At 39.1% G+C, this 27,481-nt stretch overlaps 4 protein-coding genes across 4 annotated transcripts; 1 reads left to right on the top strand and 3 right to left on the bottom strand.

Moving 5' to 3' along the window:
• Positions 1 to 1,389: 1,389 nt before the first annotated feature.
• On the bottom strand, positions 1,390 to 2,905 carry LOC116323276 (granzyme B(G,H)-like). Its single transcript, XM_031743563.2, has 5 exons — positions 2,812 to 2,905; positions 2,573 to 2,723; positions 2,343 to 2,475; positions 1,979 to 2,233; positions 1,390 to 1,872 (listed from the first exon to the last, which is right to left on the bottom strand). The coding sequence occupies exons 1-5, from the start codon at positions 2,867 to 2,869 to the stop codon at positions 1,711 to 1,713; spliced, it is 759 nt and encodes a 252-aa protein (XP_031599423.1). The 5' UTR covers positions 2,870 to 2,905; the 3' UTR covers positions 1,390 to 1,710.
• A 7,494-nt stretch (positions 2,906 to 10,399) lies between these two features.
• LOC116323273 (mast cell protease 4-like) lies at positions 10,400 to 13,407 on the bottom strand. The gene is made up of 5 exons (XM_031743558.2): positions 12,518 to 13,407; positions 12,293 to 12,440; positions 12,068 to 12,200; positions 11,697 to 11,951; positions 10,400 to 11,600 (listed from the first exon to the last, which is right to left on the bottom strand). The coding sequence occupies exons 1-5, from the start codon at positions 12,594 to 12,596 to the stop codon at positions 11,424 to 11,426; spliced, it is 792 nt and encodes a 263-aa protein (XP_031599418.1). The 5' UTR covers positions 12,597 to 13,407; the 3' UTR covers positions 10,400 to 11,423.
• Positions 13,408 to 16,728: 3,321 nt separating this feature from the next.
• LOC116323277 (granzyme B(G,H)-like) lies at positions 16,729 to 18,485 on the bottom strand. Its single transcript, XM_031743564.2, has 5 exons — positions 18,363 to 18,485; positions 18,124 to 18,274; positions 17,894 to 18,026; positions 17,521 to 17,778; positions 16,729 to 17,414 (listed from the first exon to the last, which is right to left on the bottom strand). Exons 1-5 carry the CDS (start codon positions 18,418 to 18,420, stop codon positions 17,256 to 17,258), a joined length of 759 nt encoding a protein of 252 aa, XP_031599424.2. The 5' UTR covers positions 18,421 to 18,485; the 3' UTR covers positions 16,729 to 17,255.
• A 2,674-nt stretch (positions 18,486 to 21,159) lies between these two features.
• Positions 21,160 to 23,770, top strand: LOC116323274 (granzyme K-like). Its single transcript, XM_031743559.2, has 5 exons — positions 21,160 to 21,291; positions 21,433 to 21,574; positions 22,345 to 22,483; positions 22,761 to 23,030; positions 23,143 to 23,770. Exons 1-5 carry the CDS (start codon positions 21,228 to 21,230, stop codon positions 23,290 to 23,292), a joined length of 765 nt encoding a protein of 254 aa, XP_031599419.1. The 5' UTR covers positions 21,160 to 21,227; the 3' UTR covers positions 23,293 to 23,770.
• Positions 23,771 to 27,481: the final 3,711 nt, after the last annotated feature.

The following is a 27,481-nucleotide window of genomic DNA, read 5'->3' as shown; positions in this document are numbered from 1 at the left end:
GGCCTCCTTGTTCACCTGATCTGAACCCCATTGAGAACCTGTGGTCCATCATCAAATGTGAGATTTACAAGGAGGAAAACAGTACACCTCTCTGAACAGTGTCTGGGAGGCTGTGGTTGCTGCTGCACATAATGTTGATGGTGAACAGATCAAAACACTGACAGAATCCATGGATGGCAGGCTTTTGAGTGTCCTTGCAAAGAAAGGTGGCTATATTGGTCGCTGATTTGTTTTTGTTTTGTTTTTGAATGTCAGAAATGTATATTTGTGAATGTGGAGATGTTATATTGGTTTCACTGGTAAAAATAAATAATTGAAATGGGTATATATTTGTTTTTGTTAAGTTGCCTAATAATTATGCACAGTAATAGTCACCTGCACACAGAGATATCCCCTAAAATAGCTAAAACTACAAACAAACTAAAACTACTTCCAAAAACATTCAGCTTTGATATTAATGAGTTTTTTGGGTTCATTGAGAACATGGTTGTTGTTCAATAATAAAATTATTCCTCAAAAATACAACTTGCCTAATAATTCTGCACTCCCTGTATACTATTTGCCTTTGTGTTTTAGATTAAGAGTCAATGCTCTACACTCACAGTTATGAAACTATTACTGCTGTTAGTAAAACTGCACGTACACTTTTCATCTGTTGAATTATCATTCATTAAGCATCTGCAGCATTTAATGTGAATTTATTATTCATTATCCTCATCATCATAAATCTGTACTCCAGCTGTAGTAAGATATAATGCACATAAATGAAATCTAGTGTGTTGTTGTTTGAGCCTCATTGCCCTGCACTGAAGTTCAGAGGAAGATTTGTATGGGTCTCTGTTGAACCACTAGAACATTCTATTTCAGTAGATGAAGTTATTAAAATGTTTGATAAAATCTGCCAGCACAGGTGTGTGCAGTATAAAAAAAATCCAAGCCACTGCAAACCAGGTCATTCTACTACACCCCTCAAATCTTATGACTTTTTGCCAATAATCACCCCTCTCCACAAACATCAGGTGGTGACTTGTGAGCGCGAGGACAACCAAGTGTTGTGTAATGCATTTCACACAAAAACAAACAGAATCTCCAGCGAGTACATGTTGGAGCCGACAGTAAGCCGACAAAATCCTCATATTACTTAAATACCAAAAAGTAGTCATTCCCTGAAACCAGCATGTTTTTGAGCTTTACTGTAGTACGCTTCTGTTCATCATTCATAGAGCAATAAACAAGTAATATAAAAAATGAAATGTTATGAAATGTATTTTCTCATTTTCTGGTAGAAGAACGTGGCTCTACAGTCATTGACCTGTATCCATGGTAACACCTGGAGACCTAAAATTATATTATGAATATAATTCATCAACGAAAAAAATGTACAAATGATAAAGCTGTACCAGAAGAGCTGTTCATGTCTGAATTTGATTGCTTCTTTTGACACTGAACTTCAGTTTAATTGGAAAAAACTGAATTACAATTTTGAGAAGCAAATAAAACATACAGGGATGCAAATATCTCTTTCATCACAGGCAAACTGAAGCGTGGTCCACTACAAAGGCAGAAATAATATTAAAAATTCAGCCTTTTGGCTGTTACAGAAAGAAAATGACAGATCGAGTGTGGGATATGTTTGTATTTTAATTTTTGTTAAACTGATGAAAAGAAAAAACTTGTGAAAAGAAAAACCTGAGGTAAACTTTAAGTGTTTTACTCAAAAAAATTTCTCAGAACCTCGTCGATCCATTTACGGTATTTTGAGATGTCCGTATAGACGTTGGGTTTACTGGGGTACTTGCAGTTTTTATAGTAGTTGAAAGAAACGATACCAACAGCAAACCCATGGCACACCAGAGGACCACCAGAATCTCCCTGTGAGGAGGAAGAATTTTTATTTATCAGTTCATATTCATTATTTTTATGTTCTTAACATTTGTGAACATGAAACCATTTTAAAGTGAAAGGACAGAAAACATACCTGACAGAATCCTTTGGTTGTTTCATATCCACCTGCACAGATAACATTGGCAGGAAGAATCATCCATTGGTCCTCACAGTTCTTCGATGTAATGACAGACACGTTCGCCACCATCAGCTCATCAACAAGTTCACCTTCAGTTTTAGTTTTTCCCCATCCAGCCACCTGACACACTTGGTTTTCTTTTAGGTTTATTTCAGCATGTGGAATTTGGATTACTCGTACTCCGTGGCCCAGTTCAACTTTCTCAGACAGCTGGAGACACAACATGAAGTAAAAAATATATCTATGGTTATACGATAGTTCTTTAGATATGAATAATAAAACCACATGTAAACTGTTGTGAACATGAACATGTACTTACTTTAATCAGCATGATGTCATTACCCAGTCCAACGTGTTGATAATTTTTATGTATGATTTTCTTTTCAATCTTTATTTTTTGATGATTGCCGTTCTTGAGATTGTGGTTGCCGAGAACAACGTAAGTGAGGCTCCTGAAAGAGTAATCAATGACAGCAAATCAATACATTTTCTAAATGTGTTTTAATGTTATGAGTCAGAGATTACAGCAGAAGATGTTTGATTACTCACGAGTCATCACAGTGTGCAGCCGAGACTACAAAGTCCTCGGTGATGAGAAATCCTCCACAAACATGTTCACCCTCATTGTCCTGCACAGAGGCCATGTACAGCATCGAGTTCTCTGGGGCTTTTTCACCATGTATGATGTCACTTCCATGTGCTGAAAAAAGTAAAATAAAGGAAACCAAAATGAAGTTAACGTTCCATTAAACAATCGGAGGACAATAACAAAGTTTTGCAGATCTTACCGAGTTGTCCGAGACATGCCAGAACATGGAGGAGCAGGATTTTTTGCAGACTGAGCATGATGCCAGCAAAAAGGTGAATCTGTGTTGGCACAAGTGTGAAGTGGATCTTTTATACAGCAGTTGCTCTGTTAAATCTGATTATCACATTTTGACTTCTAACCGCATCCTGTTTTTTTGGGCACTTGTGTCATCTTTACATTATCTTGCTCATCATTATTACACTACCCCATCATCCTGAAACACATGGGCTGTTTAATGGTTGCAAGTTTCTCACAGTCTTTCACACCACAACTCTTTACACAATCAGGCAACGTGTTCCGTGTCTAAACCTTCAAAAAGCTGGGTTGTTGAAACATTTTGCAACACTGTAAAAATTCAAAGTTAAATGAACAACAGTCTCCCACCGAGTTACTGATTTCGTATTTGAACCAAGATTAATAACATTATGGTACTTGGCTCATAATCTGTCCACCAGCAATGTAAAAACAGGAAGGAGATGCCTTTTCATTTAGCACCTCCTTGGGACCATTTCTTCCATTGTGTGAACTGTTTATGGAGAGAGGGTTGCAGGATTTGTCTTGTAGGAGGGCACTACGACTCTTCTGTAGGAGGCATTATTATGGAGCTTGGTCTCTTGAATGAAGATTATGTGAATAGTGCTGTGGCGGTAAAGAGAGGAAAGAATCATGAGTTTGAAGCTGGAAATTGAAGGCATGATGCTGAAGTCAGTTGGATGAAGCAGTAGACAGTGCAGGTGAAGGGAGCAGAGGCAATGAGGAGGTGTTGATTAGGTGTTGATTAGGTATGGTGTTAAGGAGAGAAATGCTAATGGTGTTGGATTTTGCCAAAAGGATGGAAATGACTTAACATCTCAAAATCACTGTAAATCAGACACAGCTGTCACAGATATTTCAGGGCTAATAATCAATCAAATATCTTTGCTTTTATGATCCTAGCCTCATTGTGTCACTGACACGCAATATTCATATTAAACCACTAGGTGGTGATCTCTGATATATTTTGTGGGCACTGTGTGGCTTCAACCCAGTTCACAGTAATACTGGTAAAACTACAAAATTAATGATGATTATTGAAAAGCAAATATGATTAATGTGTGAACAAATTGGCAAATTATATTTTTTAATTTCAAAACTACTGATGATTGTTATAACACATTAATAGCACTTCTGGCTGTGTGTGTGTGTGTGTGTGTGTGTGTGTGTGTGGTGTCTGCTCAGTGTATAAAGCTGTGCATTAGGGGTGGGTTTTAATAATCGATTCATCGATTAAAATCGATTCTGGCTTGGATAACGTGAAATCGATTCATTAAAATCCTGAATCGATTTTTTAATATAAATTTATTTTGCCCGAAACGCCAGAATCTCAGGTGAAACCTCACAAAATTTCAACAACCACCAAACAGCTAAGACAGTAAATGAGAGCAGGTACACGGATTCTGCACAAGGACGTAAACACACAGCGCGGACCCGCGGATCAGAATCAGTGAGATGTCGCCTTTCTCACCCGACGGGCGCTGCAGCTTTAAGCGGCTGCGCGCGCTCCCGCGGACGGCAATCACTTTCTGGCAGACAGTCACTTTTTGGCACAACAACTGTACGGACACGGTCGGGGCTGAAAGCCGACAGCTCGCTGATTCTGATGTTTCGGCGGGTCCGCGCTTTGTGTTCACGCCCTTTTTGCGCTGATTCTAAAGCTGTTAGTTTTATCTCTCTCCAAACAATATTGACTGAACCAGCAGCAAAAGACGATCTAAACTACGCTTCACATAAACATCGTCATGAAATCACTCTGACTTTTACTGTTTTGCTTCCACCACGACATTCCATGTCCCTATTGCCAGTCTTGAAGGGAGCCGGAGATCGACAGACGGATTGGTGCTGCGGCTGCAGTGATGCGGACGCTGCACCGGTCCGTCGTGGTGAAGAGGGAGCTGAGTGTAAAAGCGAAGCTCTCAATTTACCGGTCGATCTACGTCCCGACCCTCACCTATGGCCACGAGCTGTGGGTAGTGACCGAAAGAACGAGATCGCGGATACAAGCGGCAGAAATGAGCTTCCTCCGAAGGGTGGCTGGCCTCTCCCTTAGAGATAGGGTGAGAAGTTCGGCCATCCGGGAGGGGCTCAGAGTAGAGCCGCTGCTCCTCCACATCGAAAGGAGCCAGTTGAGGTGGTTCGGGCATCTGACAAGGATGCCCCTGGGCGCCTCCTGGGTGAGGTGTTCGGGCATGTCCCACCGGGAGGAGGCCCAGGGCAGACCCAGGACGCGCTGGAGAGATTATATCTCGGCTGGCCTGGGAACGCCTTGGTGTTCCCCGGATGAGCTGGAGGAGGTGGCTGGGAAGAGGGAGGTCTGGGCTTCTCTGCTTAGGCTGCTGCCCCCGCGACCCGACTTCGGATAAAGCGGATGAGGATGGATGGATGGATGGATGGCTTCCACCACGATAAAATCACACTTCATGCACAGCTCTCTCTCTCTCTCTCTCTCTCTCTCTGTGTGTACTTCAAGAACAGTTTCCCGTCTAAAAATCTGTTTTCTGCATTATTCGCTTGCTTGTTACGCACAAGTCTACTGTTGTTTACAGCGCTGTCGGACGCTGTTTTGTTTTTTTTTTCGTTTTACATACTTCCGAAAAGAAAACCTAATTTCTGCCGTTCAATACTGAACAAATTTAAACTTTTTAAAATTATGCAAAATGCAAAACGCTTAGCCGTGTCTCTAATAAAACCGCTGTAACGTCAGAGGTAACGTTCATATGTTGATTAATGGTTTTCTTTCGTTTTTGATGTACTGCAGAATATTTTTATAAAATCCCAGGCCAGGAAAACCACCTTCATGTTTTTCTGTGTTTTATCTTCAGCTACTTTGACACAAAGGCATCTGATGTGACGCTCACACCTTTGATAAAGTCTTGCGTGTGTCAGCTTCCTTTCTATAGATACAAAAATATGTAAATGTACTGATCTGAATTATAATATTTCTGACTGTCAAAATTTCCCAGATTCAAATCGAATTTAATTGAATCGAATCCAATCGAATTGAATCGAATCGTGGATCAAATCGATTTGGGACCTTGTGATTCGGAAACAAATCGATTCTAGAAATCAGTGACGATACCCAGCCCTACTGTGCATCACAGTGGACTTCAGTGAATTCAACATCCGCTCAGCAAGAGGTGAGACGACATGTTCTGCCTGAGGAATTTCAGTGTTTTCATCTTGTGCATGCTTCTTTCCATCATCCAGTCAGGTGAATGATGTTTTGTACTTTAGTTTACATTACTGACTTAAAAATATGCTGATTTTCTTATGTGACTGGATATTTTTTTGGTTTTAGGTCATGGTTCTGAGATTATTGGAGGGAAGGAAGTTAAGCCACACTCGCTGCCCTTCATGGCTTTTTTGACAAGCAAGAAATATATGTGTGGGGGGACATTAATCCACCCACAGTGGGTCCTGACGGCTGCTCACTGCTCTGGGTAAGAACCTGAGGTTCACTTTTCCTAAATTTCCAAATCAAAATATTGCAGTATTTATTTTTAACAGAAGATATGAAGTGTAATGCAGATGGAGATAATTACAGTTTTTCTCGATTGCTAAAACACATTTCTTGAAACTACGCCTCATATCCGCACAACAGTAAACACAAATCCATAACATCTCACTCAATTCCCCAAACATCCTATTTCCAGGTCAAAATGAAGCTCTACACCCAAAACTATTCACTCCTGCTGAAAAACCGAACTTTGCCCTCAGACATCAAACACAAGCCCTCAAAAACACACACACTACAACAGAGTTTTGCACACTGGTACAATTAATTCAAAACAATAGTTCCAAAACAATTAGGTTGCTTATGGTTCTCCCTTCAAAACCCTTGTCACATGATAAACACAAAAGACGCAACCAATGTATGTACAGTGGCACATTGTCATTCATGTACTATACAGTACAACACACACCAGAAACATTATCCCACCACAGCATCTTGTCTTTGGTCTGGGTCAGGCCAGAGAATCTCATCCACATCACAGGCTATATTGGCCCCAGCCAGGCAGCGGGGTAAAATCCTCTTGCATGCCTGATCCACCCCTGGCATGCATCTACTGATATGTCTAGGCAGGCCTCTTCCATGGCCTGAAGGAGGTGAACACGGACATAAGGTTCTCGGTCATACACTTTCCACCGCCATGCCGAAAATAACTCCTCTATCGGGTTTAGAAAGGGGAGTATGCAGGCAGAAAGATATTAGAAAACCTTGGGTTATTGGTAAACCAGTCACGAACCAGAGCAGCGCGATGGAAGCTGACGTTATCCCACACAACAACGTAGTGAGGCTGCTCTGGCTGTGCTGGTTCCCTGTAGTCCAGCTGGAACATATGTTGTCTTAAACCATCAAGAAAAGCAAGGAGAAGCATAGTGTTATAGGGTCCTAGTACGGCATGGCGGTGGAGTACCCTCGTTGGCTGATGGCTGCGCACATAGTGACATTCCCCCACGCTGACCAGGGACATTTACAATAGCCCGATGGCCAATTATGTTCCTCCCCTTTTCCTTCTTTTGGTCAGGTTAAAACCTGCCTCATCCACAAAGATCATTTCATGGGGAACAGGCCGTCCTTCAATCTCAAAGATTCTCTGCAAAACACATAACACAGTAGAGTCAATCGGTACCCTGAACCAAAGTTCAAGAGTGCTGAAATGGCAGCATAAACTGCCATGCTGTGATGGTACACAATACCTTATACAGTATCAAAACTCATACCTGAACATATTCCACACGTTGGTTTTTCACTCTGTCAGAGTTTCGTTCGAAAGGGACTCGGTATGCCTGTTTCATCCGGAATTGATTCTTTCGGAGGATGCGGTCAATTGTGGAGAGGCTGATGGCATTTATGCCTCGAAAAGATGATCATCCTCAATCACTCTCCTTTGAATCTCTTGCAGGCGGATTACATTATTTGCAATTACCATGTTTACAAGTTCCCTCTCTTGCTCCTCCGACAAAAGCCTTAACCTGCCTCCACCAGGTGGTCGTCTCTGTGTCCTACAAAAATAGAAGCACTCATTACTGTAACTGTCACACATTCATTTTACAGGAAAATAATGGAAACATACTGAAACTCAAGACACATAAATTCAGTAACTTAAACGTTACTGTACAAAGCAGTCTTACTGCAAGTACACCTACCTGTTTTCCTCCCTGAAGGTTCTGATGATGGAGGCAACAGTGAAGCGACTCAAATTTGGTTGTACTCGTTGCCCAGCCTCCTCATAGTCATCCCATGGACAAGGACATGGTCAACTAAAGTGGCTCGAATTTCATCCGAGACTGACTGTCTTCGTGCCCTTGCTCTTCCCCTTCCTTGTCGCCGTCGTTCTCCACCTCCTCCTCCTCCTCCTCCTCCTCCTCCTCCTCCTCTTTCACCATGTCCTCTTTCTCCACCACGTCCTCTTCCTTTGCATCTCTTTGGATCCATTGTTTCAAACCTGAATGAGCTGACTTTGGCCCTTTTATCTATCCATCGCAGGTTCTGATTGGTGTGTGCTAAATTTTGACTCCTAGTGTTTCCACCTGGTTAATTGTGTGCTAATTGGGCTCAAGCTATGCTGACTTAAGTTAACATTATTGCATGCTAGTGCTTTCTACATGACTACATGGTGTAAGCACTGTAAAATGTAGGGATTTGTGTGTAGAGTTTTGCAGTACCAGTTCACCAAATTTGAGTCATGTGTCAAAGCAGGGAATAGTGTTTATAGTTCAGGGAAATGGGTGAGCTTTTTGACCAATAGCGTTTATGGTTTTGAAATTTTAGTTTAGAGGCCTGGTTATAGTGTTTAAGCAATTGAGAAAAACTGTAATATAAGTTAAAGGATCAATATTCAGTTTTTAGATTGCAGAAATGTATTAATATGTTGAAGTCGATCCTTTTATGTGGTTTGTACTTACGGACTTATATCAATTTTATCACATTTTGCTGAAATCATTTCATGGATGTCGTTTGGTCATTTTCCAAAACATGTGTTTGAAGTTATCAGCATTCATCAAAAACACGATTTAAGCTAAAGGCGCTGATCAAAACTCGTTAAATTTACATCCCCTTTTCAGTAAAGGTCTTTCAGCATGGTGCTTTTTTTCCCTCATTGCCTTCAGATGAACTGTTGTGTATTTGGATAAATACCTTGGAAAGTATTACAGTGCAGCTGTCATGGTCCTGAATCCTCTGGCTCAGTGTTTATGGATTGTTGATTAATTTATATTCTTTGATTATTGTTATTCATGAGTTTTGGTTCTGCTTGTGTTATATTTTTAGTCCTAGGATTTTGGTTTCTGTTACTTTGCTTTTCTCGTGTTCCTCGTCTAGTCAGTCTTGTCTGTATGTTCTCTCTGTCTCTCCAGTCAGTCTCTATGTCTCAGTGTCTAGTCTGCATCTTTGTGTAAATAAATGGCAAGAAATACAAATTTGTAGTAGAGACAGTTCATACTAAAACATTTTAAAAAAATCATTTTGTCTGACTAAAAGTTCTAAGTAAAGAAGAAAGGTATTTTGTACCAAGCTTAACATCTTTAACCCTTTCCCTCCGAGCTTACAAGGTGGTTAGAGATGAACACTAAAAAGGACTAACAGCCCAACTAACAGGATGTAACAGCATTTTCGAGCTGTAATGATGCACCGCCTGCTGGAACTCTTATAGCAGACACAGTGGAAAAATATCAGAACACTGGGAAGTGTAGAAACTAAAGATATGTTATCAAAAATATCTGTGACCCTCCCATAAAAAAATGGAATTTATTAACATGTGCTCCACAATGTTAGTTGGCCTTGTAGCAGTGAAGTGCTATAATTTGAATGCTGACGCAATGCTGATGTTTGAGTAATATCTGTGCAGTTACACTGACTCATTTAGTGACAGGATCAGCAGATTACAGTTTGTCTGCATCAGTTTTTCCTTTATAGTCACAGCTGCTGCTCACTGAGGAGCCACACCCAGCATTTATATTAGTTTTAGCTCTGTTTGTTATCACTTTGTGTTTACGCACCTCTCTGCATTTAATCAGTACTTATTATTAATCTCTGACTCTCTTCTACAGTGTGTCTCTGTCCTGTCCGGTGGGAGGAAACCAGAGCACCCAGAGATCTGGCATAAGTCTCATTATCATGAAGATAAGGCCACAGCAAGATCTTTAGAGGTTGTCTGCTTTTCCGCCACTAAAAGCCGCCATTTCAACATTCATGCTGCTGAAGCTAAAATACTGTCTTTGAGACCCATCTGATAGTAGACAGCTGCAGTGCCGGGTTCTCGGCTCATGACGAGGTGATTTGTGTATCTGTACTTTGTCATTTCCTTCTGTTCCAGGTTCTGTATGTTTTTCTGTTTTTCTTACAGGTGCAGATCCTTTGCACTTTTCTATCTGTGCGCTATCCTTTTATTATGTTTTCTCTTTTTTTTCTTCCTATTTCTTTTTCTTTCTCTTTTTCCTCTTGCCTGTCAGCTTATACACATTACACACAAACTGCAAAAAAGGAAATAACACTAATAGAAATGAGTAAATAAACAGACAAAGAGACAAATGATAAAGGTTCCTTTATTGTCGCTATACTTAGGCATCTAGAGTGAAACAGGGGAAAAAATGAAAGCAACACACGAAGAAGAAGAGCCTACAGAGAATTCATAGAGCTGTTGTTTTAGCACCACTCACTTTTCCAGCCTTTTGATTTGTTTTGAGTAGTTTTTTGTGTGTGTGTGTTATTGATATATATGGGGTGACATGAAATCATGAGTTATGCAACACGCATGTGTCTGGACTGTTGGAGTGAACCAGACCACAGAGAACAGAGAGAACCTGCAGGGACAGGAAGCACATGCACACTCACACTGAGACTCCACTGTGAGCTGTGACCATCACCACTGAACCAACTCGCGTTATTTCAGTGCAAAGCAAAAATTACTGGAATAAAAATAAGTGTATTGAAGCTGAATTATCTGTGCTTGGCTGGTAAACTGATTATTTCTGAGCAGAAGAGAGGAGAAGAGATTAAAGATTAAAATGCCAGATTACAAAATATTTCTTGGATTTTTTTTTAGATATTATTGTGTAAATAAATAGACTACAGTGGTATATAACCTGATTCTGGTATTTTCATGAATAATTTATTAGTTTGAGAAACAATTTGGCAGATTTAGGCTTGACTGTAAAGCCATATTTTAGTTTGCCTGTCAGCTACTATGATGTACTGTTGATAGTGGTCACATGGGGAGGGAAACGCCTTTGATACTTTTATTTAGACCCACATGATTGTTGCTGCATGCCCTCCTGGGGTAACACTGAGTGTGGTCATTCCCGCTCTCACCGACTCACACCAGTTGTGTTACTTCAGTCTTGTGGGAACAGCAAACTGTAGAAGTGATCATGTGACAGAATTATTCTCTTTAGAATTTTACTTCTTATTTTTTAGGCTAAATTTTTTGCCTCCTCACGACAATATTACAGATGAAATTTGGACTGCGAGATATTTTTATTTCTGTTTTTGGTTCCTCCGATGAAGCGATCGCCAGCACCGTGTTTACATTTTAATAATGCAAAACCAAAACTTTATGGGTTTTCGTTATCACTATTTGGGTTTTTTAGAATTGAGTTGATCCACGGGCGGTATTTTGAGATGTCTGTAAAAACGTTGGGTACATCAGGATAGTCACAGCTGTTGTTGTTGTTGAAAGAAACGATACCAACAGCTATTCCTTTGCACACCAGCGGGCCGCCTGAATCACCCTGTGAGGAGGAGGAAGACTTTTGAGTTGTCTTTTTAAGTTTCAGTTTTCGATAAGAGGCCAAATTACAACGTCAGTGATTGGACGGGAAACATACCTGACAGAACCCTTTGTCTGTGCCATAACCACCTGCGCAGATTACATTAGCAGGAAGACCATGCCACAGTTCCTTACAGACCGTTTTGTTGACGACAGGCACATCCACCACTCTCAGCTCATTAACAGTTTTACCATCAGTTCTAGCTTTTCCCCATCCAGACACCTGACAAACTTCATTTTCTCTTAGGTGTACTTTAGCAGATGGCAGTGGAATTATTTTTACTCTGTTGTTTAGTTGAACTTTCCTGGAAAGCTGGAGACAGTTAGCATTAGAAATGCTCGCACTGTTATGCAGTGTAAATAATTAGATCACAAAATGATGTCACCTTAAACCTTTAATGTTTCAGTATTAGTTTAGTTCATACTTACTTTAAGGAGCATGATGTCATCACCGTGCCAAGCCCTTTGATAAAATTTGGGCTTGAATTTCTTTTCAATTGTTATTTTTTCTTGATGGGAGTTCTTGAGATTGTGAGTGCCGAGTACAACATGCGTGGGTTTGCTGGAAGAGTAATCATTGAAATCAATACACTCTCTAAACCAGTTTTAATGCTGTCAGTCAGATTCTGCCGTTGGAGAAGAATAATGACTTACTCTGTGGTACAGTGTGCAGCAGTGAGCACAAAGTCTGCAGTGATGAGAAATCCTCCACATACATGATTAGTGTCGCTCTGCACTGAGGCCATGTACAGAAATGAGTTCTCTGGAGCCTTTTTACCCTTTATGATGTCACTCCCATGTCCTCCATAGAGGAAAAAAAAAACAAGTTGATGCTCCCGTCAGACTGTCAGAGAATAATGATCGATGATTAATTCTTACCAGCTTGTCCGAGACATGCGAAAACATGGAAGAACAGAAGTTTCTGCAGAGCGTGCATGATGCCATCAAAACACCACATGTGTCACGTCCACCCTTTTATGGTGCAGCTCGCTACAATGACTTCTAACCACATCCTGTATGGTTACAAGGTAAGCTACACATACATGCATAATCTTTCATTATCAATATGAAACACATTTATAATTTTGCGATTGTGTGTATATATTTATTTTAGTGTCCAACACATATATTCACATTAATTTATTTTCTTTATCACCATTTGAAGCTCAATTTCAGATCAACTTTAGTGATTTAAGACTTTTCAGCTTCCTGATTTGGTTTATTGGGCACCTTTTTGGGCCTCCTTTTCCTCTGAAATAGAAATAAATTGACCTAAAAATCTTTAAGTCAATTTAAAAACATTTGTTAGGGTTTTCATTTCCTTGTTTGTGACGTGAGATTATTATACTATCTTATGCCACCTTATACTTCTAATCAAAGAATTGTTGAATCATTATACGGCTATAGGCCACATTATGCCTTGGATTAAAGATTGTGAAATCATTACACTGTTTTATGATGCTGCTGATTTATAAGAAATACTGTTTTCAGAGAATCATGACCTTATTTGTCTGATTAGAAAGAACAGAACATACTGCACAGGAAGCCAAGGTCATAACTGAGGCTCGCTGAAAGAGAAAGAATGTGGATGTTTAGGTTTTAGGACTTTGGAGGGAGGCTGAAGCTATAAGAATGTGAGAAACGGTCAGACACTTCGAGATCTGGTGGACACCCTCCTGTCCACAACTTCCGTCCGGACGTTTATGCTCAAAGTGTTGTATGGAAGAATGAGAATTGTATGGAATAAAGAGATGCTGTTCTTCCTTCAGCCCAAAGATCAAAGAATTGGGATATTTAACAGTGAGTATAAGGAGAAACTACACTAACTGAAAAAAACCCAAACACTTTTTTTCAGAATAAGTTTGTTAAATTTCGGATACTGACGCAGTTACAGTAAATAAGCTGACTTTTCTTTTTTCTTTGATGTAAGAGGAGTGATGAGACTGATATGGAAAAAGAGAAACAAGTAATCAAACACTTTAAGTGTCTGTCTGTGGTTTTCACCAGCACTTTCCACCTGCATCGCTCAGTTTTGTTCCACAGTTCCTGTGTTTGCATCTAAACGTGTGAAAATTGACACGTTGGCTTGACACCATGAGCTGCATCGCTAAAACCACAGTGTCCAGCTCCGCAGACATATTAAACATATCTGTTTAATATGTCACTGTTTAACTACCACCAGGGGTGAAACATGATGGAATTAGTGCAAACAAACAAAATCACTTAAATTAAAAAAAAAAGGATTGTTTTTAATTGAATTATCAGAGTGATAACTCAGAGGAAAAACTAAAACTAAAAATCAGTTAAAGGGGATCACTTATTATCACACTTGTGATTAAAGTGTTCTTCTGACATTATTTTATCTTCCTTTGTTAAATCAGTTACCTGCTGCCAGTAGGTGTGTCTGTGTTTCGGATTGGTCATAAGCTCTCAGTGCCATGCCCTTTGAATAAATACACTCATAACTAAACTGTGAAATCCCAGATTGCTCATTAAGCTGATGATATTAAGGTAAGTGTAGAGGAGAGGATCTGGAATAAACTAAATGTGATTTATAATAACACAGGCCTAGCAACATGGCAATTTTCCTTTCATTTCATGTTCTGAAACACATATCAGAAATAATTTTTTTTAGTTCTAATAAATGTAATAATTTTACTAAAATATTGCACATGACTGTTCCTTGCCTGAATATAAACTTACAGTAAAGAGCATAAAACAAGCACCAAGCTCAGTGTACCTTTAAGATATGGGCTTGAATATGTTTTTAATAATTTTTGGGTGCCAGAATCAACATGTGTAGGTTTCCTGAAGGTTTACTAATTGCGAAATGATCAGTGCATTTTCTAAACTGTTGTAAAGACATATGTTAGAGACTGCCCGAAGATGTTTGACTGGCTCTCACTCAGTTGCTTGCAGTTGTGACCACAACCTCTCAGGCCTCCACAAACACGATCACACCTGTTCTGCATCCAGACCACATCTGCTTTCACTTTACTGGGCTTACCACGTGACAGCTCTCTCTCAGTCGCTTTCTTTCGCTGTTTTCTTCCAATTTGCACTAAGAACAAACTAGTTTTATTATTAAGCCAAATACATAAATGAAATATATAAAATCAGTTATTTATATGGCCATATACCTAAAAACTATTTCAGTAATATTTCATATATTTATTAAGATGTCATGCTACAGGGAGCTCTGCGCTGTCTGATGCAGTACAGGATCCCACCACACCATGCTCTGATGCAGCAGCACAGATGCTGATATTGATCCGCTGTACGGATATTGTGATGGTTGTCCACTGGACAGTGAATTTCTGACTTCCTTCTCCTCAAAAATTCAAACCTGCTTTATTCACAAACATGAATTCATAATGGTTTTCACCAGCATGCAGGATCATAACCATCTAAATAATGATATTTTGGACAGAGAATCACAGAAAAACGTCTTGTTTCCATATCCAAACATCTACGGTGTGGTTTCCACATGGTTTCCAGGATCTTTTCAAAGGTCAAAGGTCGAATACATTTAATAAGTCCATGTATTCACTAACATAGGCTGTCATGGTCCAGGCAAGTGTCAGGACCTGCCCACACTGCCCCATTGTCTCCATCTCGTGTCCCAGAGCGTTCTCTCCTCCCAGCTCCCGTGTCATGGTCTGTGAATTAGTCTGTGTCTTGCCCTTGTGCCTATTTGTGTCTGTGTCTCCTTCTGACCTGAATCGCGATCTCCCTCATAGCTGTGCATTTCTTAATGTGTTCTGTTCCTAAGTTTCTCCTGGTATAGTTTGTATTATTTCATTTCTAGCAATAAAAGCTGTGTTTTTTGAGTTAAAGTCCTGCCTGTCAGTCTGCATTTGGGTCCAATCCTGCCAGCTTCACAGCCAGTTTATGACACTTTTTGGATTGAATAGAGCTTCTCATATCTATACGATTGTTATTATATAGATATACAACATGTTATTATAGATACAACACGCATCTACACAAATGCATTTTTTACTATACAAAAAGACATGTTGTCGAAGAGATCCAGAGGTTATGAATAACTAATGATTAAATGCAGTGAGGTGTATTAACAAATAGAGAGTGAAGAAGAAAGGGAATCTCTCAGCAGCCTACACCTGCTGCAGCATAACTAAGGGAGGATTCAGCGTCACCTGATCCAGCCCTAACTATATGCTTTATCAAAAAGAAAAGTTTGAAGCCTAATCTTAAAAGTAGAGATGGTGTCTGTCTCTTGAATCCAAACTATTTTTCTGTTATTTTCATTCTTATAATTTCTGTCTTTGTTGTTGTATTAAAAAACACATCAAATGCTTAAACTGGCAAAGCGTATCAACTCAGGGTTGACTTGTTCAGATACCGTCAGGCACAGTGCATCCTCCAATTTCATTCTAATGTAGTTGGTAGAATTTGGAGGTTTGGACTCTTTTGTATACATATACTGTGTAATATTATATACTTCTTCGCCTTTGTGTTTTAGATTAAGAGTCGATGCTCTACACTCGCAGTTAAGAAACTATTACTGCTGTTAGTAAAACTGCACGTGCACTCACAGAGCTTTTCATCTGTTGAATTATCATTCATACAGCATCTGCAGCATTAATGTGAATTTATTATTCATTATCCTCATCATCATAAATCTGTACTCCAGCTGTACTAAGATATAGTGCACATAAATGAAATCTTTTGTGTTGTTGTTTGAGCCTCATTGCCCTGCACTGAAGCTCAGAGGAAGATTTGTATGGGTCTCTGTTGAACCACTAGAACATTCTATTTCAGTAGATGAAGTTATTATAATGTTTGATAAAATCTTCCAGCACAGGTGTGTGCAGTATAAAAAAAATCCAAGCCACTACAAACCAGGTCATTCTACTACACTCCTCAAATCTTATGTCTTTTTGCCAATAATCACCCCTCTCCACAAACATCAGGTGGTGACTTGTGAAAGCGAGGACAAGTATTGTGTAATGCATTTCACGTAAAAACAAACAGAATCTCCACCGAGCACATGTTGGAGCCGACAGTAAGCTGACAAAATCCTCATATTACTTAAATACCAAAAAGTAGTCATTCCCTGAAACCAGCATGTTTTTGAGCTTTACTGTAGTACGCTTCTGTTCATCATTCATAGAGCAATATACAAATAATATAAAAAATGAAATGTTATGAAACGTATTTTCTCATTTTCTGATAGAAGAACGTGGCTCTACAGTCACTGACCTGTATCCATGGTAGCGCCTGCAGACTTAAAGTTATATTATGAATATAATTTACCAATTAAAAGTCTGTCAAGTCTGAATTTGATTGCTTCTTTTCATATTGAACTTCAGTTTAATTGGAAAAAACTGAATTAAAATTTTGACAAGCAAATAAAACATACAGGGATGCAAATATCTCTTTCATCACAGGCAAACTGAAGCGTGGTCCACTACAAAGGCAGAAATAATATTAAAAATTCAGCCTTTTGGCTGTTACAGAAAGAGATGACAGATCAAGTGTGGGATATGTTTGCATTTTTGTTTTTGGTTAAACTGATGAAAGAATCAGAAATTCTCACATTTCAATAGTGAAAAGAAAAACCTGAGGTAAACTTTAAGTTTAAGTGTTTTACTCAAAAAAATGTTTTCAGAACCTCGTTGATCCATTTACGGTATTTTGAGATGTCCGTATAGACGTTGGGTTTATCGGGGTACTTGCAGTTCTCATCGTAGTTGAAAGAAACGACACCAACAGCAAACCCATGGCACACCAGAGGACCACCAGAATCTCCCTGTGAGGAGGAAGAATTTTAATTTATCAGTTTATACTCATTATATTTATGTTTTTAAGATTTGTTAACATGAAACCATTTTAAAGTGAAAGGACAGAAAACATACCTGACAGAATCCTTTGGTTGTTTCATATCCACCTGCACAGATAACATTGGCAGGAAGACCACGCCATTGTTTTTTACAGACTTGTTTGTCAATGACAGACACGTCCACCACCATCAGCTCATCAGCAAGTTTATTATCATCAGTTTTAGTTATTCCCCATCCAGCCACCTGACACACTTGGTTTTCTTTTAGGTTTATTTCAGCAGGTGGAATTTCAATTGTTTCTGCTCCGTGGCCCAGTTTAACCTTCTCAGACAGCTGGAGACACAACATGAAGTAAAAAATATATCTATGTTCATATTATAGTTCTTTAGATATAATCTGAATAATAAAACCACATGTGAAACTGTTGTGAACATGAACATACACTTACTTTAATCAGCATGATGTCATCACCCAGTCCAACTTGTCGATAATTTTTATGGATGATTTTGTTTTCAATCTTTATTTTTTGATGATTGCTGTTCTTCAGATTGTGGTTGCCGAGAACAACATATGTGAGGCTCCTGAAAGAGTAATCAATGAGAGGAAATCAATACATTTTCTAAATGTGTTTTAATGACATGAGTCAGAGATTACAGAAGAAGATGTTTGATTACTCACGAGTCATCACAGTGTGCAGCCGAGACTACAAAGTCCTCAGTGATGAGAAATCCTCCACAAACATGTTCACCCTCATTGTCCTGCACAGAGGCCATGTACTGCATCGAGTTCTCTGGGGCTTTTTCACCATGTATGATGTCACTTCCATGTGCTGAAAAAAGTAAAATAAAGCAAACCAAAATGATGTTAGTGTTCCATTAAGCTATTGGAGGACAACAACAAAGTTTTGCAGTTCTTACTGAGTCGTCCGAGACATGCCAGAACATGGAGGAGCAGGATTTCTTGCAGAACGAGCATGATGCCAGCAAAAAGGTGAAGTTGTGTTGGCACAAGTGTGAAGTGGATCTTTTATACAGCAGTTGATCTGTCAAATCTGATTATCACATTTTGACTTCTAACCGCATCCTGTTTTTTTGGGACTTGTATTATCTTTACACTATCTTGTTCATCATTATCACACTACCCCGTCATCGTGAAACAGATGGGCTGTTTAATGAGTTTCTCACAGTCTCTCACACCGTAACTTTTGTACACCATGAGGCAACGTGTTCCGTGTCTAAACCTTCAAAAAGCTGGGTTGTTGAAACTTTTTTGTACCACTGTTAAAGCTCAAAACAACAATATCCCACGGAGTTACTGATTTCATATTTGAACCAAGACTAATAACATTATGGTACTTGGCTCATAATCTGTCCACCAGCAATGTAAAAACAGGAAGGAGATGCCTTTTCATTTAGCGCCTCCTTGGGACCATTTCTTCCATTGTGTGAACTGTTTATGGAGAGAGGGTTGCAGGATTTGTCTTGTAGGAGGGCACTACGACTCTTCTGTAGGAGGCATTATTATGGAGCTTGGTCTCTTGAATGAAGAATATGTGAATAGTGCTGTGGCAGGAAGGAGAGTTTTGGACAGAATCATGAGTCTGAAGCTGGAAATTGAAGACTGGAAAGGATGTGCAGGAAGATTCAGGATCGAAACTGAAATGTTCCAACAAGTGAAGAGAGTGTGTGGAGAAGATGGGAGGAGCACTGCGAGGAGCTGATGAATGTGAGAAAACGAGAGAGAGGGAAGAGGACGGATGGATGACGGTGAATATAATGAATCAGGAAGTGTTAGGAAGACATGAATGAGATGACATGGAACTTGGTAATAGCAATTACCTGGGTAGTCGCTACCATGTTGTTGTGCATGCAATACCAAAACAAAGATGGACACCAACAAGTAATAAGGAGGAAAACACAAAAAGACAGCAGCATGATACAATACAGTGAGAAGATAAACGACGAGGGAAAGGAGGGTTGTTAGGAGGGTTTAAACACAACGAACGGGCACTTTATCTTTAGGAGCTACTGATGCTAACAGTAGTGGTGAGCACCTACACAGCAAACATGTTAAGAATGATAAGCTCACATGGAACTTTATGGTTACTGAGAGCAAAATGGTTGTTCTCATTAACTGAAGAATTAATCACTGAGAGGTGTTGTGCATTACCACGGAATATGTCTGATTACTAATGAGGCTATACGACATGCATCAGAGACCGCAGAGTATTCAGTGATTAGAAATCGTTGATGTACATCACCTCTGGTGTTCTGCACAGAGGCCATGTGCTGCACTGAATTCTCGTGGACTTTTTTGCCACGCATAGTTTTACCAAGAAATTGTGGTAGCGTATACATGCCATACTCTCTGCAAACATATAGCTCAAAAAGTGTCGAATGAATTCTGTTAAAACGTTGCAGGGGTGTAAAGCGGGGTCACCTTAACAAGCCATTAAAATTTGGCTCACATCCACCATTGACCGTCTTCAAGGTCAACTTTAAGATTTATTAGTGGAAAACTGAAACAAAGCCTTTTAAGATTAAAAGTGCTTAAAAGTGCTTAAAAGTGTGGTGTGTATTGTCGACACATTGAAAGGAACGGATAAAGATTTAAGGATTTTTCTGGAAACCACACAGGGGAGGACAGAGGAAGAATGTGAGAAAGAACGTGTCTGAGCTGCTGCACCCTTGTGTCCTGCCTCATTCTCTCAGGTCAGGAGACCAGATGCTTTTGCTTGTTCCAAACACTCAACATAAGCACAAAGGTAGGAATAAAGTGCTGCAAAATTCAGGCCTTCTAAGCAAAAATAATCCAGTGTAAACTCAGGTTTCAGTCCAGTGGTAATCTCTGAAAATAGGGAGGCAGTTCTGATAAGTGAGACGAGGCTGAAGGAAAATCAGTATGTTTTGATATAATGTTACCATGCCACATGCGTGTGGCAACATTCAGGCATTAATCTAACAGAGTAACAGTATTAATAACAGATTCAGCAGAGAGAGGCCGCTCGCTGTGTGCGCACTGCTGAGAAAAAGAAGCTGAGCTCGGTTCATTTCTGCTCTGTTTCATGAAAACTGTGTTAGTGAGGAGCAAAGAGTGGGCTCGCTGAAACACTCGGCATGAAGACTGAGTGAAGAGTTTCAATACAGAGAGTTCTCACTCGTTCTGATAACATCTCGCCTCCTAAAAATAAACTCTGCTACTAGCAGCTATTACAGCCACCGCAGGCTGAATACAGGATTTTTTTCACCGACTCTGAGCCTCTTCAGTGAATCCAACAGCTTTTTAATGTCTCAAAATCTTTTAAGTCTCAAAATCTCAACATCTCAAAATCACTGTAAATCAGACACAGCTGTCACAGATATTTTAGAGCTAATAATCAATCAAATATATTTGCTTTTATGATACTAGCTTCATTGCATCACTGACACTCAATATTCATATTAAACCACTAGGTGGTGATCTCTGATATATTTTGTGGGCACTGTGTGGCTTCAACCCAGTTCACAGTAATACTGGTAAAACTAGAAAATTAATGACGATTATTAAAAAGCACATATGATTAACATGTGAACATATTGGCAAATTATATTTTTTATTTTCAAAACTACTGATGATTGTTATAACACATTAATAGCACTTCTGGCTGTATGTGTGTGTGTGTGTGTGTGTGTGTGTGTGTGTGTGTGTGTGTGTGTGTGTGTGGTGTCTGCTCAGCGTATAAAGCTGTGCATCACAGTGGACTTCAGTGAATTCAACATCCGCTCAGCGAGAGTTGAGACGACATGTTCTGCCTGAGTAATTTCAGTGTTTTCATCTTGTGCATGCTTCTTTCCATCATCCAGTCAGGTGAATGATCTTTTGTACTTTAGTTTACATTACTAATATCTCTAAGTACAGCAGTTGGTGTAGGATGTGTGCTCACTCATCTGTTCTTGACTTAAAAATCTGCTGATTTTCTTATGCGACTGGATATTTTTTTTGTTTTAGGTCATGGTTCTGAGATTATTGGAGGGAAGGAAGTTAAGCCACACTCGCTGCCCTTCATGGCTTATTTGACAAGTAAGAAATCTATGTGTGGGGGGACATTAATCCACCCACAGTGGGTCCTGACGGCTGCTCACTGCACTGGGTAAGAACCTGAGGTTCACTTTTCCTAAATTTCCAAATCAAAATATTGCAGTATTTATTTTTAACAGAAGATGTGAAGTGTAATGCTAACTGATATTTTTTCTTACACACAGAGTAACTCCTCCCCACAGGCAGGGGCTGCACTAAATGTTTCATGCTTTTATAAGAACCTGACCTATAAACCTTTCACCTTGAAAATGACATACTACAGTTGTGCATTTTATTGTCTTTACTCATTGTGATGTCATAGGGTCTTGTAGTGAAAAAAATAATAAGTGTGTTGTGCAGCTCTCTCTTCATGCTTTGACCTTGGGTGCTAACAGTGAAGGTCAAGGTCAAATGCATAGCCAAACTAGGTACTCACATCCCCTAAGACGTTTGAAGATGATCCATAAACAATTGAGGGCAATTTAAAGTTTGATGTGGCTTTGACCTGATTTTCACCAACATGAAATCAGCTTGAGTTGTTATTGGTATCTGACATCACACAATGCTTGAAAACTAGCAAACAGACAAACAAACACAAAGAACAGATTACATCCAGCCGTCCTTCAAGTAGAGAAAAATAAATTTTTCATCTATAACATTTAATAATGTTGAAGTTTGTTACTCAGTTGGAGGAAAGTATCATGCAGATCCATCTCAGGCTCAGTAACAGCCATAGCCCAGGCGTATGTAATAATACACAACTATGATTTGAACAGTTTTACACACTCCTGAGCTTTTCATGTAAGTGAAGTGTCATCACTACACTGAGTTTTTCTTTTGCAGAATGAGTAAGGCGATCCTGGGAGCGCACTCCATCGCCAAAGAGGTAGAAGAGTCGAGGCAGGTCCGAAAGGTTGAGAAACGTTTTGCTCATCCTAACTATTTCAATCATATTGTGGGCAATGACCTCATGCTGCTCAAGGTAAGCTGACAATTCAGTGTCCAGTGGCCGGTCAAGCAAAGATGCAACAATGAAAATAAGTTTGTTTCTACCTGATAAAGTGCATTTCTGGGTATATTTAGACATGTTTCAATAATTCGCTGCACCTATTTCCCATTTTCCAAACAAAATATATGCATTATTAAGTAGTGACCCAGATTTTATCACAGTATCACAGATATACTTACTTTAAAGCCAAGTCTGTAACATATAGATAGTCACTGTCAAAATGTAACATTTCTTTTTAACTCTTTCTCAGCTTAAGGAACCAGTAAATGCAACCAAGTCAGTAAAATGGCTCCAATTGGGCAAAATTGTCAAAGACCCTCCAGATGGCACCAAGTGTCTGGTGGCTGGATGGGGAATAACTGAAGAGAACCGCCTCTCAGATGTTCTCAAGTCTGTCCACGTGACTGTGATCGGCAGACATAAGTGCAACTCTTGTGAATATTACAACTACACACCTTTAATCACCAGTGACATGGTATGCGCTGGTTCAAATGGCAAAAAAGCAGCGGATACCTGTCAAGTAAGTATGAAGAATATGTATGAGCATGTAATCATTGAGCTCAGCACCATTTTGACGTTTTGACACCTGTAAGTGAGAAAAAAGGTCTACAGTGCATATGTACTTGCTGCAGGGGGATTCCGGAGGCCCACTGTTGTGCAGCTTTCAGCTGGTTGGAGTTACTTCTTTTGGAGCCGGTTGTGGGGACATTTACAAGCCTGGAGTCTACTCATTTCTCTCAAAGAGGCAACTGAAGTGGATCAAAGAAACAATGAAGTCTTAAAAGTCATCAGGCATCAGTCCACATAAGCTAAGCTAGATGACAATGTTTTATGCTTTTATGCTGAGCTATCACTTCATACCTTTCACTTGACCAGCATCTTTTTATTATTTCATTGATTATATTATATTTTATGGAATCTTTGTCACTGCTGGCTTGCTCTAATTGTTACAGACTGTGCACATAGCAGCCCGTGGTTAGTCTGTTTATGCACACACAAAAGTAAAACAACAGTGAGACTGTTCAGCCTGTTGCCCAGACACATTCACTATGTGCTGTAAATTAATATGAGGATTTTGAACTGATTTTTTGATAAAGATAAATTTTTAAAATATGTTTTCTTGTTTAGTTTTGTTCAGTATTTTTACTTAACACCACCAAAGACCCCACAAAAAACAAAACTGATACAAAACAATTTTTTTTTACTGTACTTTTACTTTCTACTTTTCCTACTTTCTAATAAAGCTGAAGTAAAGATATATTTCCTTCTGTCTGTCTTTCATTGTTTGTACTGCAATTCTCTCAAAGTGTCATGTTTTTACAGTAACTTCTAAATCTCACATCACTAAATCTTAATCTTAATTTAAGAAATCTTGATCAAAAATTGGTAATAGTCCTTCATTTTTAACCAAATGAAATGTCTTTTAAGCCTAAGAAACCTGCCTAAAAAAGCAGTCAGGCCACATTCTTGATTTGTTCTTTGTCAAATGAGCCCTTTGTGGCTAATTTATTTACATATTTGATGAGGTAAAAATCGTTTTGCTTTTCTTACATTTTCAAATAAAATATAGCAGTGGTTTTTTTTTTATCACACTGTCTCATAGGTAATACATTGTGTGATTGTGTGTGTTTTTAAATTGTGATCATAAAAAAGCCCCACGCAATTAATTTGATTGAACATTTGGTCAGTTAAGTAGCAGAGGGGGTTGTTAATTGCTGCTTTGGTGTTAATAGAATTAACAGGTGCATCAATGATATAATGTTACCAATAATACTGTTACACCAAAATATGTTGCTTTATAGCCTCAAGGTTTGTCTGGTATCACTGGTTAAGCGCTAGCCTGGTTTTCCTCCTATTTTTCTGGAAGAACATTCTCTGTTAGGGTGAACACGTTCTCTCACTGTTTCTCTAACCTGTGGGGTTCCACAAAGTTCACTCCTTGGTCTATGGTTATTTTTCTTTTACATGCTACCTTCAGCATTATTCCGTTCTTTTCCGGTGTTACTTATTTCTATGCCGATGATATTCCGCTGTTTATGTCTTTTAAGCCGTGTCAGCTGGATAGACCTTAGTTGATTATTTATCCGAGATTTGTGACTGGCTCTCCAATAATTGCTTTGTTTTAAACTCCAGTAACACCATGGCCATGATAATAGCTGCTCCCGATATACATTCAAGAATCAGTCAAGTGATTACTTTGTCCATCCACTGTTCATTATCTCAGTGTGAGATCTGACTCCTCTCTTCATTTAAGGAACATTTCTAAATTGTGAACTATTGTCTCCTCATTTTAACCAGAGAATTACAGTAACTAGATTACTGTAAAATCCAAAAAGTTGTTCATCTGGACGTAGTTTTCACAACGTGCTGCCAAACTGGCATTTCATCTCCGAGCCAGCTATCCCAGAGAAGTAAAGCAAGTGTGTAAGTTGATCTCTGAATGTTTGTAAAGCATCCCTACGTTAAGCTTAACAACCGATATATGGAGCTCGGACATCTGCGCGTTGTCATTGCATAAAATAATACATAAACTAATTTAAGTCTATTAGCATATTTTTTAAATCTAATAAATTCTCATTTGACTTCTCACTTGTTGGTGAGAAGTTGGTGGATTGGATCTGGCTGGTTTACGCTTTTTTATCAGTAAGTAATGTAAAATAATATTGATTATAGATCCGGTGCTACAGCACGTGCACTAAGTCTATTTCCTTCTCTCCCTCATTTCTTTATTTTAACCATTTGTCTTGTCTCACACTTAATGAACACATTTCAGAAATTAGAAATTAGAGTTTTTGATTATTTAATTATCTAAAACTGAAGAAGTCAGATGCAAGTCCATGATACTGTTCCTAGGAACTGTTTGACATGGTCAGTAGTCATTATATTCAGATCCTATAGCAAACTGAATGAACCACAGAAACCACAATTTCCAGATAAGATTTAAACTTCAGAGCACTTCTCCAAACTCGCAGTTATGAAACTTAGCTGTATTTAGACAGTTACCCCATTTCACCATCCTCAGAAGTTTATTGATTAAACCTGATTAAAAATGAAATGTCATCCAAATAATGTACTGGGAAAAAAAATATACTGGGAAAAAAAAAATACATAGTCACATTGCATAAAACAACCCAAGGCACGCAAATTTTCCCTTTGTTTACAGAGCAGTGCAAAGGCCGAAACTCAAGATTTATTATGGTATCCACCCAATGCTTGGCCTAAAGGAATGAATCCATAGCGTGGGCCACAGCAGCTCGTTGAGAAGCCGGATGAGATTGTGTCCTGAAATCAACTGACATGTTCAAGTGCTACTCTAAATAGGATTACAAAAAAAATGATAACAATAATGAAACTTTAATGCAGGAACCGGATAAGGCTCATGAAACTGTAGACAAGATGGAAACTGAATAGATCTGAATTGTAAAACTTTGCCTGATATCTTTTTATTGCCCCACTGGTCCAAAAATTAACACATTGCTTAATATTGACTTTATATTCTCAGTTTGATAGCATAATGGTGGAGTACGATGCTAACAGATGGAATAGTTAAAAGGTTTTTGCTAAGGTCCTGATTATGTGTGTAAAAACATTGTCCCTTCAGTCGTAAGTATATTTCAGTCATTATAGACCTCCACTTGTGTTTTACTAAAGAAAGCAATATTTCAAAAAATTTATTGACAGCGATTTAACAGCACAAGTACAATCACACGGTATCAAAGCAAAGCTTTAAGTAAGATTTAACAAGTCTTTTTTCCTGAGAATCGTGTTGATCCAGTAAAGTTGTTTTGAAATATCTGCATTGTACCATCTCCACCCCAATGTTCTGTGTATTTCCTGCGCGCTCCCTGTATTTCCTAGTTCTCTGTTTCCAGTTTAGTTCCCTAGTTTCTTAGTTTTTTGGTTTGAGTTTCTAGATTCTTATTTTCTGTATTAGTGTAAGAGTATTCCCAGCAGTAAAAGCTACCGTTTTGAGTTTATTCCCTCTTCGTGTTTGAGTCCTGCTTTTGAGTCCTGCATCCTGCCTGCCACAGCACCACACTGTGACAACAGCTTGACCAAATCAATTCACTGAAAATGGATTACAGTTTCTATTTAATTATTAAAGCAATGAATAAACCCTGTTCTCAATGTTTTTACATTTTTTAGGCTTTAAGTCGCTGCTAATATTGAGGCTTTAGCAAGTACAGAAGTAATACATTATTTACTAATCAGTTATTTATTACTGAAGATCATTTATTAACTTTGTGATTGTAAATAATTATTACATATCCATTCATCCATCCTTATCAAGGACGCTGTCCCAGGTTGCTCTGACTTCCTGCTACTGTATGTTGGATAGTCTCTGGTGCACCTTTGCACAGTGTGTAACTTGGAATCTGTCGGCTGTGGTAGACTCCACATGCAGAGGCTTTGTTGTCCATGACAGTTCCTGTTGCTCGTTAACTACCTGAGGAATTCTTGGAGCAGCTCATCTCAGGTGCGTGTCTTCCTGATGTATTTGCGGAAGCTTTCTGATTCATCTTGGACTGGGCTTTGAAACCCGCTAATCCTCGCCATGTCTCTTTCTTTTGTTAATAGAGTTGTAGGTGCTGGACTTTGGATCATGGTTTTCATGTCTTGACATCATGATCATCTATCTCCTACTGTGGATTATTATTCCAGTTGGGTATCTGATGATCATCATGATGATGATGTATGCATTAGTGGCTTGGATCTTATTTCTGCTGTTTAACTGGCCTCAAAGCACCTGCCTTACCTACTGTGTTTGGCTGATGTGGACCTTTGAGCATCTTTATCATGGTTCCCACAGGCCAACAGGAACCAGATATAAGTATCCAGGTACTTGCACCTGTCCTGTATATCTGCTGATCTGCATTCTGGTAGCTCCACTCTATCATTGCTATCATTTGGCCACACTTATCCAGTTTGAATTACATCCTGATATCCTCACTATAGATCCTGGTGAGGTGG

Source organism: Oreochromis aureus, linkage group 23 (assembly GCF_013358895.1).
Source record: "Oreochromis aureus strain Israel breed Guangdong linkage group 23, ZZ_aureus, whole genome shotgun sequence".
Taxonomy (NCBI): domain Eukaryota; kingdom Metazoa; phylum Chordata; class Actinopteri; order Cichliformes; family Cichlidae; genus Oreochromis; species Oreochromis aureus.
The sequence above is the reverse complement of the archived record's forward strand: the minus strand, read 5'-3'. Positions and strand labels throughout refer to the sequence as shown.

Excerpts from the sequence above, each read along its gene's own strand:
- LOC116323273 (XM_031743558.2), bottom strand. The coding sequence starts at position 12,596 with ATGTGGTGTTTTGATGGCATCATGCACGCTCTGCAGAAACTTCTGTTC. Across the intron at positions 12,441-12,517 it reads CGCATGTCTCGGACAAGCTG|GACATGGGAGTGACATCATA; the intron begins GTAAGAATTAAT and ends TCCTCTATGGAG. Across the intron at positions 11,952-12,067 it reads ATGACATCATGCTCCTTAAA|CTTTCCAGGAAAGTTCAACT; the intron begins GTAAGTATGAAC and ends AACTGTCTCCAG.
- LOC116323277 (XM_031743564.2), bottom strand. The coding sequence starts at position 18,420 with ATGCTCGTTCTGCAAGAAATCCTGCTCCTCCATGTTCTGGCATGTCTC. Across the intron at positions 18,027-18,123 it reads GCTGCACACTGTGATGACTC|GAGCCTCACATATGTTGTTC; the intron begins GTGAGTAATCAA and ends TTACTCTTTCAG. Across the intron at positions 17,415-17,520 it reads CAACCAAAGGATTCTGTCAG|GGAGATTCTGGTGGTCCTCT; the intron begins GTATGTTTTCTG and ends TCCTCCTCACAG.
- LOC116323276 (XM_031743563.2), bottom strand. The coding sequence starts at position 2,869 with ATGCTCAGTCTGCAAAAAATCCTGCTCCTCCATGTTCTGGCATGTCTC. Across the intron at positions 2,476-2,572 it reads GCTGCACACTGTGATGACTC|GAGCCTCACTTACGTTGTTC; the intron begins GTGAGTAATCAA and ends TTACTCTTTCAG. Across the intron at positions 2,234-2,342 it reads ATGACATCATGCTGATTAAA|CTGTCTGAGAAAGTTGAACT; the intron begins GTAAGTACATGT and ends TTGTGTCTCCAG.
- LOC116323274 (XM_031743559.2), top strand. The coding sequence starts at position 21,228 with ATGTTCTGCCTGAGTAATTTCAGTGTTTTCATCTTGTGCATGCTTCTT. Across the intron at positions 22,484-22,760 it reads ATGACCTCATGCTGCTCAAG|CTTAAGGAACCAGTAAATGC; the intron begins GTAAGCTGACAA and ends ACTCTTTCTCAG. Across the intron at positions 23,031-23,142 it reads AAGCAGCGGATACCTGTCAA|GGGGATTCCGGAGGCCCACT; the intron begins GTAAGTATGAAG and ends TACTTGCTGCAG.